Here is a 16,418-nt window from a genome sequence, read left to right as displayed (position 1 = left end):
CCCTAAAACACTAATGGAGAGCTGTCAGCAAGTTATCTGTCGGTTTTAATATATTATCTTTGGCAGATGATTTTACATCCACTGTCGCCCGGCTGCGCATGTGCAAGATTGCTTTTTCATAGAGGCCAAAACATTTGCTTTTAGAGGGGAGACTTTTAACTGTAATGTGCTATTTTATAGCTGAGAGACAGTAGATTCCTGAATACTAAATTATTCTGAGGTCAGTTTACGTTATATAACCTATAAATCGCGCCGTGTTTCCAGCCGGTCGGGCTGCAGCGTTATCAAGAGAACTCCATAAATTCACTGGTGCTACTTGTCTGGAGTAAAAAAAATTTTCTGTTGTTGAAAGCTAAGTGAATGTAGATTCCTAAGAAAATTATGATTTGGTGGTCAAGATACCCTAAGTAGCTCAACTGGCCAAGATACATTCACCGCGTGGACTCCTTTTGTCGAGGTCATCTTGAATTTCGCGTGGCCGAACACAGTTTTCGCGCGCGCTCTTGCAAATGCGATTCAAGGCGTGCACAAGTATTGCAAAGAAAACAAACATGGCGTTGGTACAGCGAGCATTTTATTTGCTCAATGCCCGCGCTATCTGTGCTACTTTTCTTCGTAATTGAACACAATGTTGACGGAAAAGGTAACGATGCAAAGACCCCAGCAATTCTCAGCTTTTTCTTTGTTACGGAAAGAACCCAGGTAAATGCAGTGCATGCGTAGTAAGTAAAAAAAATTGCGATTTAAGGTGGCCGAACACAGTTTTCGCGCGCGCTTTTGGTGATGTAATTCAGCGCGCGCACAAGGATTGCAAAAAATAAACATGCCGTCAATAGAGCGATCATTTTATTTACTCAGCACCCGCAGTATCTGTACTATTTTTCTCTATAACTGAACGCAGTGTATTGATGGCTTTAGTCTTTTATCACAAATATATCTTGGAAAAGGTAAAGATGCAAAGAACTCAGCAATTCTCAGCTTTTTCTTTGTTACCGAAAGAACCCAGTTAAATGCAGCACATGCGTAGTAAGTCAAAAAATTGCGATTGAATGAAAATTTGCACTCTCGGAAATACGCCTTTTTCTCGAGAACCACTCATTAGAATTTCACGAAATTTGGCACGAAAATACTTTAGGAACTAAGTAACTGGAGTATTGAAAATAATTTAACTTTAACAAAGGAAACTCTAGATATTCCAGTAAACCTTCAACAAGGGATAATTAAAGATCTCTCTGTTAAATTATTAGCAAAATGGTGCTAACTTGTGAGAATCGTTACAAACTTGTTGCATGTAAATTATAAAGAAAATCTAATGACTAGATTTTCTACAAATAAACAACACCGATTTTAAAGGCCTGTTTATTTTTATCGTGCTGCCATGGCAACGGCACATACGTCAGCTTAACCATCAAAAAACCAAAGTTTGTGTTGTTAACTTGCTTGCTGCCATTTTTGGCGACCGAGAGATCAAGGGTTTTAGAGAAAAAGGTGAATGAAACACAGGTATCAAAAACTGTGTTCAGCCACCTTAATGCGGAATAGCTTTCTCGGAAATACGCCCGTTTCTCAAGAACCACTCATCAGAATTTCACGAAATTTGGCAAGAAATTACTTTAGGAAATAATTAACTGGAGTATTGAAAAAACTTAGAACTTTAACAAAGGAAATTCTAGATATTCCAGTGAACCTTCAACAGGGATAATTAAAGATCTCTCTGTTAAACCTTTATTACATTAGTGTTAACTTGTGAGCATCGTTATAAGCTTGTTGCCCGCAAATTATAAAAAAGTCTGATGACTAGATTTTCTGCAAATAAAGAAAACCGATTATAAAGGCTTGTTTATATTTGTTCATGTTGCCATGGCAACGGCACATACGTCAGCTTAACTATTAAAAAACCGAAGTTTGCGTTGTTAACTTGTTTGCTGCCATTTTTGGTGATCAAAGGATCAACGGTTTTAGAGAAAAAGGTGAATGAAACAGAGGTATTAAAAACTGTGCTCAGCCACCTTAAGTGGCTAGGTTCTCTTAAAAGTCCGTGGTCAGGGAAATTATTGTTTCGACACTGTGAACAAAACCTGCTTTAAACGGTCACCTCTATGAAAGCGGCCTCTGTGACATTCGCACCGCCCCACCGATTGATCTAGGACACTCACTTAATCCCAGAATATTTTATTTGATGATGGTGGTGATAATTGCAACGCGAACGAAACTTTGCTTAACATCTTCTTTATTCTGATATAGCTTAGTTTACTTTTCAGTTAATTTATTCTCTGCTCCCTTTTTGCATCACAATGCCACTGAACGTAGCCTGTAGAAATTATATTTCCCAAAATCAACACATTCACTCGAGTACGTCTAATGGACAGACTTTACCTTCCTAGTACTATTTCTTCAATATTATGTTTCTCAGTTTTAATACGCTACATTTGTCCTAAGGCAGCTCGAGTTCCAGACAGCTGGCGGTTCTTGTTACATGTATATACAGAAGGCGTTTATTATTAACAACGAAAACCCTATAAATGTGTCTGAAAGTTGTGCAAATAGCATAGCATGGCTAACGCTAAGATTAATGAGATGCGCGATTTCTATGCCAGAGCATGTTCCTCAGTATGTTCATGACAGCGTGTCGAATGTGTCTCATCTTCCAGCAGTAAATTACAGGATTCAAAGATGAATTCAGAAATACGAGAGTAAATGAAAAGAGAGCATATCTCTTCCAAGCGATACTCGGGCCGTATATTTTAAACATGGCCGCACTGATCAAGAAAGGCAAATAACAAACCAAGTACACGAGGTATACATAAAATACACCGACTGCAGATTTAATAACGCTAGAAAAATTTGCCATTTCGCCAGTCTGGGCTACTTGCTGTACTTGCAGGACCTGAATCTGATTCTCGTGGCGACGCAAAACTAAATAAATCCTGATGTAAATCAGTGTTGTAAGACATAGACCAACAACTCCAACAGCGACTGAAACGAGGTTAAGTATTCTATCAGAAGTCCACAAAATCATCAAGGAACGAAATGCACTCATCATCCAAATGGAGATCACTAGAGCAACAACACGCTTGTGAGTCACAAGTTCCTGGTATCTGAGATGAAGATGGACAGCTAAGAACCTGTCTACACTTACAGCCACAACACCAAGGTGTGAAGCTAAGGAAAACACACCCATAATGACATTAAAAAGCATATATGTGTTACAGCCAGGGTTGTTTTGTTGAAGCCACATGACCAGAAGTGAGAAGTACAATGGTTGACCCACTAAACCAACACCAACGTCAGAAACAGCAAGACTCAGGAGCAATGTTTTTAAAGTCTTTGGCAACGACGACGTTTTTCTTATCGCGTGGATTGATACGATGTTCAACATGGTGGCGGTACAGGACAGAAAACAGTTGAACATAGAATTAGGAAAGTATATTGAGCGAAGTTCCTCAAATTCGGAGATTCTGGGGCAACCTGTTAGTAGTAATTCACAGCACGATGTCTTCATGATGTTGACTATGGTTTCTTTAACGCAACGAGAGGATGCACAAATGGTATGGTTCCAATCTGCTAATGCAGCCTCCTTTCTAAGCGCCACACATCTGCCGCGTCACTTAAGCTAAAACGATTTCTTTTCTTCAAGATGTAATGTCTTTCAATAAACGAAGACTGTCGAGTATTCGACAGCTCGCTCTTTCAGATGTTGTGTTTACATAAAATTTAAAGCTTCAGTTTGTTGGGATGAATAAATCATGATGCTTCCCGTCAAAGTAAGACACATTTGATGCGCCTTGAATATTTTAAAAACTACTTAGAAGAAAAGCAAGGACGGAAATGTCTCTAGCATGAGTGATCAGTTTATCAAAGCATGACATGTGTGTTTTAAAAGCTGTCTAGAGTTTCAGCAACTCGTACCACGCTAGACTTTCGGCGACAAGCACGACCAAAAATAGATTAGCTCTTTATATCAAGACGTTGCAGAAATCGATTAAGCATTGCCAAAAATGCCAAAGGCAATAAAAAAACTCTTAAAACAAAATAACTCGCCAGCTTATGATGTCTAATGCATTGAGCAATGACAGTTGCCCCGCTTTCAATGACAGATGCCCCACTATCAACTTGGAGTTTCTTGATCATTTTTCGCTTCAAGTAAAATTTTTTGATCGTACTCTCTTTCACTTTGGTGATTAACGCAAATTGATTTTAAGTTTCTTTTGGTTTTGCAGTTTTTATTTTTTCTCGTGAAGAGACGAAATGTTCAAAATAGATGTTCAGAAAACCTCCAAAACCTTTTAACTCCTTTTTTCTTTGTTAGTTCAGTGACACCTGTAAAATCCCGTGAGAACAAGCTGAGATGGAAATCACTCTGTTTGCCCATTTTTAAGATGTAACAGAAATCATAAAAAATCTTACAGTTTACATGGATCTGGGGACGCTGCCTCAAAATTAGAGATGATTGCATGGATTTTGAACCATTTTTCAAATGCCATAATCCTAAAAGCATAAAACTCGGTCATGTGGTGAAGACAGTTTATTGACACCGAAGTGGCCAGTATCATACAATGTTTGTATCCCGCATAACCCTTTTTACTGTCATAAAAACCAAACGTTAATAACATAGCCTTAAGTATCAGGGACAAAGGACTAGTCAGCTTGTAGCAGTATACTGCCGAGTAAAGCTCTTCGCCGCCTGAACTATTCGAAAATCAGCTGAAACTAACTTTACTCCATTTCGGTCACAACTCTTTCGCTCCCTCTGACGGCAAGTAACAATGAAGAATGGCAACGAGGCTTCTTTTTATTCAGTGGCGACTAATATTGTAAACAAGGAAAGGCAGAGTGCAAAGAAACTGAGTTAACTACAACCAGCATTAAAAGAATCATTTCCGTATATTTCGTTTCTCAACGTACTCATACACGAAGCAATAAATATTCTATTACTACCGAGTTCTTTCCGCGGGTTTGCTGAGTAATAATTCGCGCCCTTTGTAATAAAAGACGAAAGCACTTAAATTTAACAAAAACATGAGAGTAATAGAACAGGAGGAAAAAAGACAAATCCAAGACTTACTGTCAGGTTGAAGACGAGTTAACTATCCTAACTTTTGTGAAGAACATGTGTTGCAAATTTAGACATTTCAAACTGTTGTAAGCGGGCAGAAGTGTTGATAAAAATTCTTTAACACGACAAAAGAAACTAGGCAAAGATCATACACACGCCATTAAAAAGTATTTTACATGTTAATCGATGCTAACACTGCAAACTTCCGCGAAACGACTTTTTTTCGTAGTCAATATCTCGCTTTGTTTCCAAAATCAGCAAGTGCTATGTTCGTCTGGTAGTTTTGAGCGGTGGAGAGGGAAAATTACAATACACGAATTAAAGTTGAAGTGAAAATATATATCCGGTGGATAGCGCGGGAAACCTCACGCCAGCCATTTAACGACCTTGGCTCTGATTGGTTAGAGCGCGCGTGTTGCACGAGTTTTATTAACCAATCACAAGGCTGGCAAGATAGTGTTCTAAGATGAGCTGGGGAAGGCAAAGATGCTATAGAGGCATAGATTAGAAATTGTCGTGGAAACAATTAGCGACGTAGGTCGAACGAACGCTTTCGAATTCGAGGTTTTGGAGTAGTACTACAGAAGCAATTTACAGACCGATTTCTTCATGCCAGATATGAACTCAAGTTTCTTTAACGCATCAAGCGCTTGAAATAAAAACTGTCGAAAAGCTAAGATAGTTTCATTCACTGCGTCACGGACAGTCTAGGTCACTGATGGCAAACATGGTCCACTTTCCTGCTAAAGTGATGATCCTCAGTAAACGAAAGCAGTAAAGTAGTCCAGAACTCGCTCTTGCAGATGTATCTAACGAAGACAAACGAAATCGGAGCTTCTGGTGCATATTTTAAATTAAATCAGCAATTTGCACTAGCAAACTACCAATCAATTTTGGAACAGTCGCCTAAGATGCATATTGATGTGACCTCCTAAGAGTCTCATGTGCCGCATGAGCGGAAATGAAAACACCCAGGCTAGTGCTCTCCATTGCTAGCTGTGGCTGGTAGTTTGACCATAGTCGACCCTTCACAAGAGTTCCTTTAGGCGCCGTTCACACTACGCCAGAGAAATTTGAAAATAGTATTTTCACTCATCAAATGCTTTCCGTCCATATTATGTCCGAGAAATTTGAAAACGCCGATCAATTTGGATTTGCGTTTGAAAAACCCTCGGCCAGGGAAATCGCAGGATTATTGTGGGGTCATCGTTTTCGAAAAACTCCGTTTTCAAAATGTTTTTCGTTCACACTAAAACGCAAAGCCGGCGTTTTCAAATTGCTCCGGTTTGAAGAGCGTTTACGAAAAGCCCCGTCATTCGAGATGAATTAGTGTGGACGGTAGCCCCAACCGAAGAGATAAAGCTGCGTTTTTAAATTTCTCCGGCGTAGTGTGGACGGAAGACTAACAGCAGCTGTGAAGACAAGAAGCGAGATTGATTTCTATTTATTCATAAATATTTTATCATGCTTGTCTATCATTTAATAACTAATATAAATACAACCAAACCGCGAACGTCGCGGACTTGAGTGTTTCAAGTTTATTAAACAAAGCATGCGTTTGTAAAACCCAAAGAGCTGTCTCGAATTTAGAAATATTAAACGTGGTAAGGGAGATATCGGTTAGAATACTACCAAATAAGAATCCTTAGATACATGCATCGTGTTACTAAAATAAGTTGGCACGTGTATGTCAAAATTTTACCGACACAGTTGACAACCTTTGACTCGAACGAAACTATCAGGTGTTTTCAAAGCAATGGTAGATTGGAATGGAATAAAACTAAGTGATAAAAGAATAACATTTGTAATACGACCATCAATAGCTGCCAGAACTGAGACTTCATGAAAACTCTTCTTATCATTCTCAGGTTTTTAAAAAAAGCGCTTAAAAAATGTAAATAATCTAACCACGTCTTATATGACATAACCATTCTAGCTCATGTTAAGAAAACAATAATTGAAAAACGCTGTTTTAAACATGACACCATACAGGTGTTGAGAAAAAAGCACATAAAATGTTAATCAGCAGTAAATGTCTGTCAAACATGGTTTGATCCAAGCTTTCTCCTTTTCCTTTGTTTGCGATGGTTGCAAGAATTGGGTTTTCAACGGGAAAATTTGAGACCAAGAAGGCTAGAAAATACGCGGGAAATTTTGCATGAGCCATCAACTCACAACCAATCAATAATTAACTTTCGCAGTCACTTGGCTGAGAAAACAATCGAGCGTTTTCACATGACGTCACAGCAGCCATATTGGTGTTCCAAGACAATGAAACGGCGGCCATGTTAGTGTCCTAAACCAATCCTTTGGGAGATGAACTCTTTTCTTATGCAAACACTTTCTTTTGTTCCAATAAATTTGCATAGCTGCTGGTCACGTGAGTGAAAACGCTCTATACCTTGACTCTGATAGGCCAGCGCACGTCAGACAAGATTTTTTAAACCATTCACAAGGCTCGGTAAACAAAAAAAACGTCATGTCGTTCTCGGTCGTTCAACCGACAATGAACTTTGATATCCATTCCTTCTAGTAGATTAAATATGCTTAAAAGCTCCCTGTGGGGCAACAATAGAACGTTTTCTGCTTAATTCAGGCCCTACACCTTAACAACAATAATATTAACAATAACATTTATTACCCATATTGCGTATTTTCTATGAAAATAGTCAAAAGCGCATTACTAGTAGATAAATTCTTACAAATTACAAATTAAGAATTATAACTACGAACCTATCTCGAAATTTAAGACCTAAAATCCAATAATATATTCGAGAATTGGACAATACAATCTTAACAAAAGAGCAAATTACGTGAATGACCTTTTTTCGAAAATTGCCTGCAATTTATCCTGACTTCGAGCGAAGTAATTATGTTCTACTCCATTGCAAAGCTTGAAGGAGAGACTTCCCGAGACAATGCACAACAAATACATCGCACAAACATTCCACGTACAACAACAACAACATCCAGTTTATTGTCGACTAAAAAGCCACTATAACGTCACAAGTAAACTGGTTTTTATTTACCAAAGCGACAAGCAATTTGCTATATATTCTTTCACGTTCTGACATACAAGCAAATTTATGTTTATGTCTAATCTTCTCTGTCTTGTTTCGCAAGGTAAAAATGTCACTATACTCAGTGTATTAGCGCTACTTTCCATTGTTATTTCTTCCATATATATTGCTAAGTAATGTTCAAATGTGGAAATTGGCGTTTCTTTACAACGACAACACCGAATGCAGAGAATAATGGCATAATATGGCCAGCCCAGTGATTAGTTAGGGGCGCCATTTCTGCGCCAAGACATGTTCCGCAGTGTGCTCAAGATGGCGTGTCGAATGTGTGCCATCTTCCAGCAATAAATAAGAGGATTCAATGACGAATTAAGATAAAAAAGAGTCCACGAGAAAAGAAGACCCCTTTTCCAAGGAATGCTTGGGCCGTAGATTTGATACACAGTAATACCAATAAAGGAAGGCAAATAACAAATTAAAAACAAGAGAAACACGTAGAATATACACACTGCAGACTTAACGAGGTTGGCTAAATTTGCTATTTCTTCCGTTTGTGGAAATCGTTGTCCTTGCGCAATCTGATTGTTGTGGCGCCGTGCGACCAAATAAATCCTGATGTAAACTCCTACTATAACAAGAAGACCAAGCCCTCCAAGAATTAACACAAAAACACCATTAACATGGAATGGAAGCCACAAAATCATCAAAGAAACAAATACACTCAACACCCATATTAAGATCACCACAGCAACAACACGCTTGTGAGTCAAAAGTTCCTGGTATCTGAGATGAAGATGAATAGCTAAGAACCTGTCTACACTTACAGCCACAACACCAAGGAACGAAGCAAAAGAAAATAACGCCGAGATGATGGCAAAACCCTTGTATCTATCACAGCCAGGATCGTTTTGTTGAAGCCACATGACCAGAAGTGAGATGTACAATGGTTGACCCAATAAACCAACACCAACATCAGAAACAGCAAGACTCAGGAGCAATGTTTTCAAAGTTTTTGGCAAGGATGACGTTTTTCGTATCGCGTGGATTGTTACAATGTTTAACATAATGGCGCTATAACATAGAAAGCTGTTGAAAACACAATTAGCGACGTAAGTCGATTGAAGGTCTTCAAATTCGGAGATCTTCGGGTAGAACTGCAGCAGTAATTCACAACGTGATTTGCTCATAACAGCAACTCAAGTTTCTACAACACACCGAGTGTTTCACGTACCACTTGTTTTACAACGAAAGATAGATTCCTTCCTCGGCGCCACACTTCAGTTGGATCACTGTTGCTCTGCTTTCTAATGCGATGATTCACAGAAAACGAATCCGTACAATACCTTAGAAATGGCGCTTTCATATGCTGTGCTAACGTATACAAAACAGTTCAAATTTTCAAGACACGATACAAAACTGAACGATTCAAGATGTTCGCTGTCAAGTTAACACAGCTAGGTGGGCTACAAACGTTCAAAATATTGATTGCAAAACCAAGAGGTAATTAAAACGTCAGTCGCCTTGTCTGAGGCTCATTTAACTAAGCAGGCCACATGTTGATGCGACCTCCAATTTTGACCCATTTGAGGCGGTAAATGACACGCTGCTAAGAATACTACCGAATACAGAGCCTTAGCTACAGGCTTAATTCAGAAGTCTGAACTAGAAACACAAAATAAACACGTTTGTTTTGTTTTGTTTTTTAAATAAAAGCTGCTCTGCATATATTAATCGATGGGCGCCTGCAAAACGATGACAGTTTCATGTTTTGTATTACATAGCGTGCGCGTCCTTTTGGTAATTTTACCAGCAGTTGATCACTGTTCGAGCGAATTAGTGCTATGGCTATAAAATGCATGATTGACATGATTAAGTGGGACTGATAAATTATTTGTGTTTCTCTGGTACAACCCTTCTTGTCGTCATGAAAGAAAACAGCTTAAAGTGCCACTGAAACGAAATTTTTGTATGTGAGATTTTTGCTTAGTAATAAAGTTTCAACCTTACTTGGAAACACTGCAATATTTTTTTTCGCATACGGTAAGCGAAAACTGCTTTTTTAGCCGTTCGAAGTTGGCTGGTTAAGCCCGAAATTGGCGGCCATTTTGGCGCGGCCAAAACAGCCTAGTGACGTCACTATTTGTATTACTCTCAAGGCGCGCTGAAAATTTAGAGTGATTATGGGGGAAGAGATTACTGTTCGAAGCCCCCCAAAAAAACATCTTAAGGACATCTCAGAGCTGTAAAGCAGATAATAACCGTAGCCTTAGACATGAAGAGGTCGAGAGTCGATCCTGGGGCTTTCCAGTCTATTTAATTGGATATTTGCAGGATATTTTATGTAAGCAAGCAAACGAGTGGGAGTTCTTAGATCGCAAAATGATCGGGACTCTTGGTGAAATGGCCAGCACTCAGTTAAACAATATCTACACTCATAAAGTAAAAGAGACATGAAAACAAGAGAAAGCGGCTTTTGAAAATATTATCCGGATTGCTGCCGCACGAATCGCAGCAACAACGCTTCGAGTTTTCGAGTCGCTTCGCTTCGAGGAAACCGGACGCTTTGTGAGTTTCACAGCGGACGAGATTGTGCCACAGTGACCTTTAGTCCAGTTGTATCTGCTACATCCTACAAGTTATCACAACAGCAACAATTTAAGAAACCCCCTTCTTTTATATGAGGGAGCGAATTTAAACTAAGCGAAGGTAAACTAAGCTGCCATGACCCTGCAGGTGTGTTTTCAGGAAACGAGAGAAAGCGTAACAATGTCGGGTCGAAGGGTCATATATGCAAATAAGTTCAAATTCTGTTTAATAAACCTTCGAAAGGAGTGCAAACTAGTGACATTTTAACGAATTGTTTTGAACTTGGATACTATTAAATGAAGATCATAGACATAAGTATGTGCTAAAGAACTTAAAGTAATCCATCGGCCGTGAAATATTGCAATTAGGAGATACGTGTAAAAGAGAAGCGAAATTCCCGCTTTGTTTACACTGATACGTATGCGGCGATAAAGCAAACCCTGCTGCGGATCACAATTTTCAAAGATACATTTTGTCTACCACAAGAACTCTCACTTATTAGTATCATAAAAAGATGCCCTCTGTGTGTAAAGAAGTACCCGACTCAAAGCTTGTGGACCGTTAATAACTTCGTGATTGTGCGGATGGCTGATGCGCTTACGGCTTTTAATGCAGTATTAAAAGTTGCCGAGGATATATTCGAACCTTGTTAATAGACCTTAGATAAACGTGAGAATCCAAATTTCAGAACCAGGCTGAAAACAGACGACGAAATATCGTGTTTAGGCTTCAGGACGTGATTTAAAAGTTGCCACACTCGTCTTCGAAATCTCCAATCGAGTACTCAAGATGTTCGAAAACTATACTGAGCTGTTCTAATCTGTAGCATTTATTTTGGTGAATCGACACTCTGGCGCCCTCCAACGTTTATGATGTGTATTTCTTGTCAAGGCTGGACAGAAATTACAAGGTAGAAAACCAGTAGGTATCGACAATATGAAGAATAAACTTGAATAAATCAAGTGAAAACAAGAGAGAATCTACAGCGCTTCTTGCGTGACTACAACCAGTGACGTCACAAGGTCCTTAAACTCGGTTCCAGAGCCCGGACACAGTTTTGCTCCAAAAAGTCGATTTCAACAACTAAAAAAAGCACTTTCCGTTGGGATTTGACAGAAATAAAGTTCACCATTACTTTAAGCACGTTTGAAATTATAGATTGGGATAATAAAAGAGAGTACGAAAATTTCGTTTCAGTGGCACTTTAAGGGCCTAAACCGACTAGACATTTAGCTGTCGACAACTATTTGTTACTAGCAACTACATGTTGTCGACAAGTAATCGTGTCCGATGCGAGCATTCCAAACATTGGAGTGTTAGTTGTCGATAACTAAGTCAGGCCAGCGAGAGCTTAGGAAATAACGTTCACTACGCATGCTCAAAACACAATACGCATGCTCGGGTGTGTGTCATGTTTCGATACTTGTCGTCAACTCAACCAATGATTCCCACACGGGAAAAACGTGTCGATAACTAAAGCAGTTTCCCTTTCCGTAATAGTCGAAACCACAGTGAAACGACGAAAATCGAAACCTCCACAATCTTGAAAATGTATAATTTTGTCTGTATTACTTATAGTAAACATTAGAAATATACCCGGCACACATCCGGCTAACATATAAAATCCCCGAAGATCGATTCTGGCAACTTTAGCTACTAAAAATTGAGTAACTACAATTCTGAGTAAGGCACTCCGGCTGAAACATTGCACCACACTTAAATCTATTTTATCCCAAATTCGTCGCAAAGCCTTCGCTCTTACCGATGGCCTAGTAGTGACCAGTAAGGGTCACTTTGGCACTGACGCAGTGCCAAAGCTCGAAACATTAATAATTCACAAACGCAGTTAATTTACCTTTATCAATTTCACATTCATAAGTAGTTAAGTAATCACAGCTTTTCGGACCGGGAAGGAAAACCTAGAATCTACAATTTTGCCTATTTCATTGCTCATCGTACTTATCCATCATTTAACAAGATCTAACGTGGTAACTGAGATATCGTAATAATACCGCAAATGAAAAACGCTTATTGGAAACACGATCAATACGTTGGCACGTGCATATGGACAATACATGAATATTCTTTTAACACTGATTTATCAATCGATAGCACACACGCATACATGGTTCATCAGTAGACTGAGACGTCAGTCGTTTTATTAATTTCCAAGGACAATTCACCACTGTTAAAGGACTAGCCTCCTTCAGAATCAAACGTACAGTTTCATTAACTAGGGGAAAACACAAGACCTGGCTTTGTTTATGAAAGCCACAAGCAATTTTCAATATATTCTTTTTCGTTCTAGTAAACGGACAAATTTAATATCTGATTTTTTTCTTTTTTTTTCTTTTGTTTCACAAAGCGAAAATGAGGCTAAACGCAGTGTAATAGATACTACTTTGCAATGAAAGTACCTTATCGGTTTTATTACTTCATTACCACATTACAACTTAATGTTAATACGTTTTCGTTTCACAGACGAATGGTGTTCCTCGTCGTTATATACAGAAAGCGTCTGTTAACAACGACAACACTGAATGTAGAGAATCATGGTATAGCATGGCCAGCCCTGTGATTAGCGAGAGGCGCCATTTCTGAGCCGAGACATGTTCCTCAGTATGTCCATGACAGCGTGTCGAATGTGTCTCATCTTCCAGCAGTAAATTACAGGATTCAAAGTTGAATTAAGAAATAGGAGAGTCCACGAGAAAAGAAAAACCTTTTGCAGTGGAATGCGTGGGCCGTACTGAAATACAGCGATACAAATAAAGAGGTAAAGAACAAAATAAAAACAGACGAAACACGTAGAATATACCAAATGCAGATTTAACGACATTGGCTAAATTTGCTATTTCGTCATTCCCTGTAGCTTGTGGTACTTGCAGAACATGAATCTGATTTTTGAGGCGTTGTACAGTCAAATAAATCCTGATGTAAGCCACGGCTGTGACAGCAAGACCAACAACTCCAAATACCATTACAAGACCACGACTAAAATAAAATTGAACCCACCAAATCATCAAAGAAATAAACACACTAAACACCCATATTAAGATCATCACAGCAACAACATGCTTGTGAGTCACAAGTTCCTGATATCTGAGATGAAGATGAATAGCTAAGAACCTGTCTACACTTACAACCACAACACCAAAGAACGAAGTTAGAAATAACAAAGCCAAGACGATGAGAAAACCCCGGGATCATTTTGTTGTAACCACATAACCAGAAGTGAGATGTACAATGGTTGACCCAATAAACCAACAGCAACATCAGAAACAGCAAGACTCAGAAGCAATGTTTTTAAAGTTCTTCGCAAGGATGAAGTTCTTCGTATCGCGTAGATTGCTACACAGTTCAACATGACGGCGCTATAAAATAGAAAACTGTTGAACACGCAGGTAGCGATGTAAGTCGATTGAAGCTCTTCATATTTGGAAATTTGAGGGACGAACTGCAGCGGCAATTCACAAAATGATTTGCTCATGATATCAACTCAAGTTTCTACAACACACCGAGCGCTTTACTTACTAAGTGATGCCCCCAGAAAACGAATTCGTAAAATACCCAAGAAATAGCGCTTTCAGATGCTGCGCTCATGTATAATACCTTTCAAATTTTTCAGGACATAAAACTAAACTAAAACTGCTGGGTGGTCTTTGAACTTTCTAAATAAAAAATAAAATGAGAATTAAAACGACGATCAAAACGTCAGTCGCCTTTGTCTGGGGTATGTTGTTAATGCTATCCCCAATTTTGACCCATTAGAAGCGGAAAATGACCTACCACTAACAATAACACCGAACGAACAGACTTAGCTTCATTCTTAATTAAAAAGTCTAAAATAGGAAAACAAAATAACGACGTTGTAATTTTAAAAGCCGCTTTGAATATATTTGTATACTGTTCGAGTGAATTAGTGCTATGGCTACCAAATGATGTATGTTTAACATGATTAAATGGGACTGGTAAATTATTTATGTTTTTATAGTACAACCCTTTTTTAGCAGCACAAGCATAAAAACGTGCAATTTATCCAGCGATGTCAGCACAACTTTAATTAAACCTCAACGACAAGCACATCGTTTTTATTGCGCTATTTTCGCATAAGAGATGACTTGGAACGAGTCAGCCCGTATAAGCATACTCGAGGAAATAAAACACATTTCATCCCAATATACGTCCTAGACCCTTCCCTTCTACTGGTGACAGAGAGAAGAGAAGAGAAGACTGGTAACGAAGTTCATAAGTGAATGATCTTGTAGAAAAGGAACAATAGACAAGACTGTAAGAAACTACAGTGAAAAGAACGTAATGGAGAGCTCTACAATCGTGAAAATTTTCTTTGTTTTAGTAAAATACTAGAAATATACCTAGCACACAGTGGGCTAATTTATCGAGGCTCCGAAGATTAATTTTAGCAATTTTAGCTACTAAATTTCACGTTGATAAATAGATAAGTAATTAAGGCTGATGGGAACGGGTGGCAACCCCAGAATCTACAATTTTGCCTATTTTCTATCTCATCGTAGTCGTCAATCAATTAAAAAGATCTAGTGGTGAGTGAGATATCGTAATAATACTACCGAATGACACGTTTTAGTAACCAATCACAGGGCTAAAACGCCAGAGCATCATGCTAGATTGTCGTTCGGCTGACAACAAGCCTTATACCCATTTCTTCTAGTAGAATGAAAACGATTAAAAATTCTTAATCATTTCAACAACATAACGCTCTCTGGTTTATTCTGGTCTGGCACGTTTATTTCGCGAATATTCCTTTTTTGGAAAATTGCATGTAATCAATTCCGCTTTCGAGCGAAATAATTATGTTCTGCTCCTTTTTATAACAGTTTCCATAGAACGCACGCTCTGGGCTGAAACAACGCGCTTTCCCAGAGAACAGAGACATGATAAGCTGAATTTCAAATTTTTGCTTCGGAATTTTGACAAATCTGCCTAAATTTTAACATCCGCTGTGACTCAGACAAACGCAATGGAAACGAGCTATTTGTATGCCGTAAATATGGTTCCACGGAGACCATTGTTAAACAACAGAAGTGTTAAAACTGTTCTAAAATAACAGGTTATGCTAGATTCTGACAAAACACGTAGCGAAATAAATTCTCAACCTAGCGAGTGCTTCGATAGAAGACATTATATTTGTTACGAAGGTAGTTATTATAGTTTAGAAGTAAAACAATGACAGAAAACACCACTTGAGCTGACTCTGTTTATGACGAGCTTCATTTTTGTAAAAATATCCAAATAATGCTCATTCGCTAAATAGCAACCTCCGGTCATCTTAGCGAAGTGAAACTCAACAATTACAATGCTCACCCGACGAGTGATCAGTTGAAGGCTTGCTGTAATATTCTCTCCTGAGGCCCGTTTCTCGATGGTCCCGAAAAGTTTTCGCACCCGAAAAGCCGTAACAAAATCTCAAACTATATGACTACAGAGCTAGCTGTTTAATGCATCTATTCTTAATATGAACGGAAGTTCTCTTCATATAAAAAGTTTCAGGCGTATACACCTCTCTCTCTTTAAATACCGATTAACTAAAAATGGCTTTGCGGGCCAGAGAAGTTTCCGGGGCTTTCGAGAAACAGGCCCCTGAGCTCAGAGTAGAACCAGTGGGAGCAGTTTAGTCCTTGGAACTCTGACGCTAGTTCGGGCAACCTTGCTGCAAGCGGTAAATAACTGTGGCTCCTTTCAAATACAGTTTGGTAATTTCCATTGGATAAGTGCAC

The 16,418-nt window shown here is 38.8% G+C and overlaps 3 protein-coding genes across 3 annotated transcripts in view; all 3 read right to left on the bottom strand.

Annotated features, from left to right (window-relative positions):
- The window catches only part of LOC145489463 (dynein axonemal heavy chain 3-like), a 105,014-nt gene that overhangs the window by 14,198 nt on the left and 74,398 nt on the right, over positions 1-16,418 (bottom strand). The window lies entirely within an intron of this gene.
- On the bottom strand, positions 13-3,502 carry LOC145489473 (melanocortin receptor 4-like). The gene has a single exon (XM_081468452.1). The coding sequence runs from the start codon at positions 3,500-3,502 to the stop codon at positions 2,570-2,572; it is 933 nt and encodes a 310-aa protein (XP_081324578.1). The 3' UTR covers positions 13-2,569.
- On the bottom strand, positions 8,337-12,978 carry LOC145489475 (adenosine receptor A2a-like). The gene has a single exon (XM_081468455.1). The coding sequence runs from the start codon at positions 9,261-9,263 to the stop codon at positions 8,337-8,339; it is 927 nt and encodes a 308-aa protein (XP_081324581.1). The 5' UTR covers positions 9,264-12,978.

Source organism: Orbicella franksi, chromosome 6, assembly GCF_964199315.1.
Source record: "Orbicella franksi chromosome 6, jaOrbFran1.1, whole genome shotgun sequence".
Lineage (NCBI taxonomy): Eukaryota > Metazoa > Cnidaria > Anthozoa > Scleractinia > Merulinidae > Orbicella > Orbicella franksi.
This window is presented reverse-complemented; position numbering and strand designations above follow the sequence as displayed.

Bases quoted from the DNA above. Each gene is read 5' to 3' on its own strand.
- LOC145489473 (XM_081468452.1), bottom strand. From the start codon at position 3,502: ATGAAGACATCGTGCTGTGAATTACTACTAACAGGTTGCCCCAGAATC.
- LOC145489475 (XM_081468455.1), bottom strand. From the start codon at position 9,263: ATGAGCAAATCACGTTGTGAATTACTGCTGCAGTTCTACCCGAAGATC.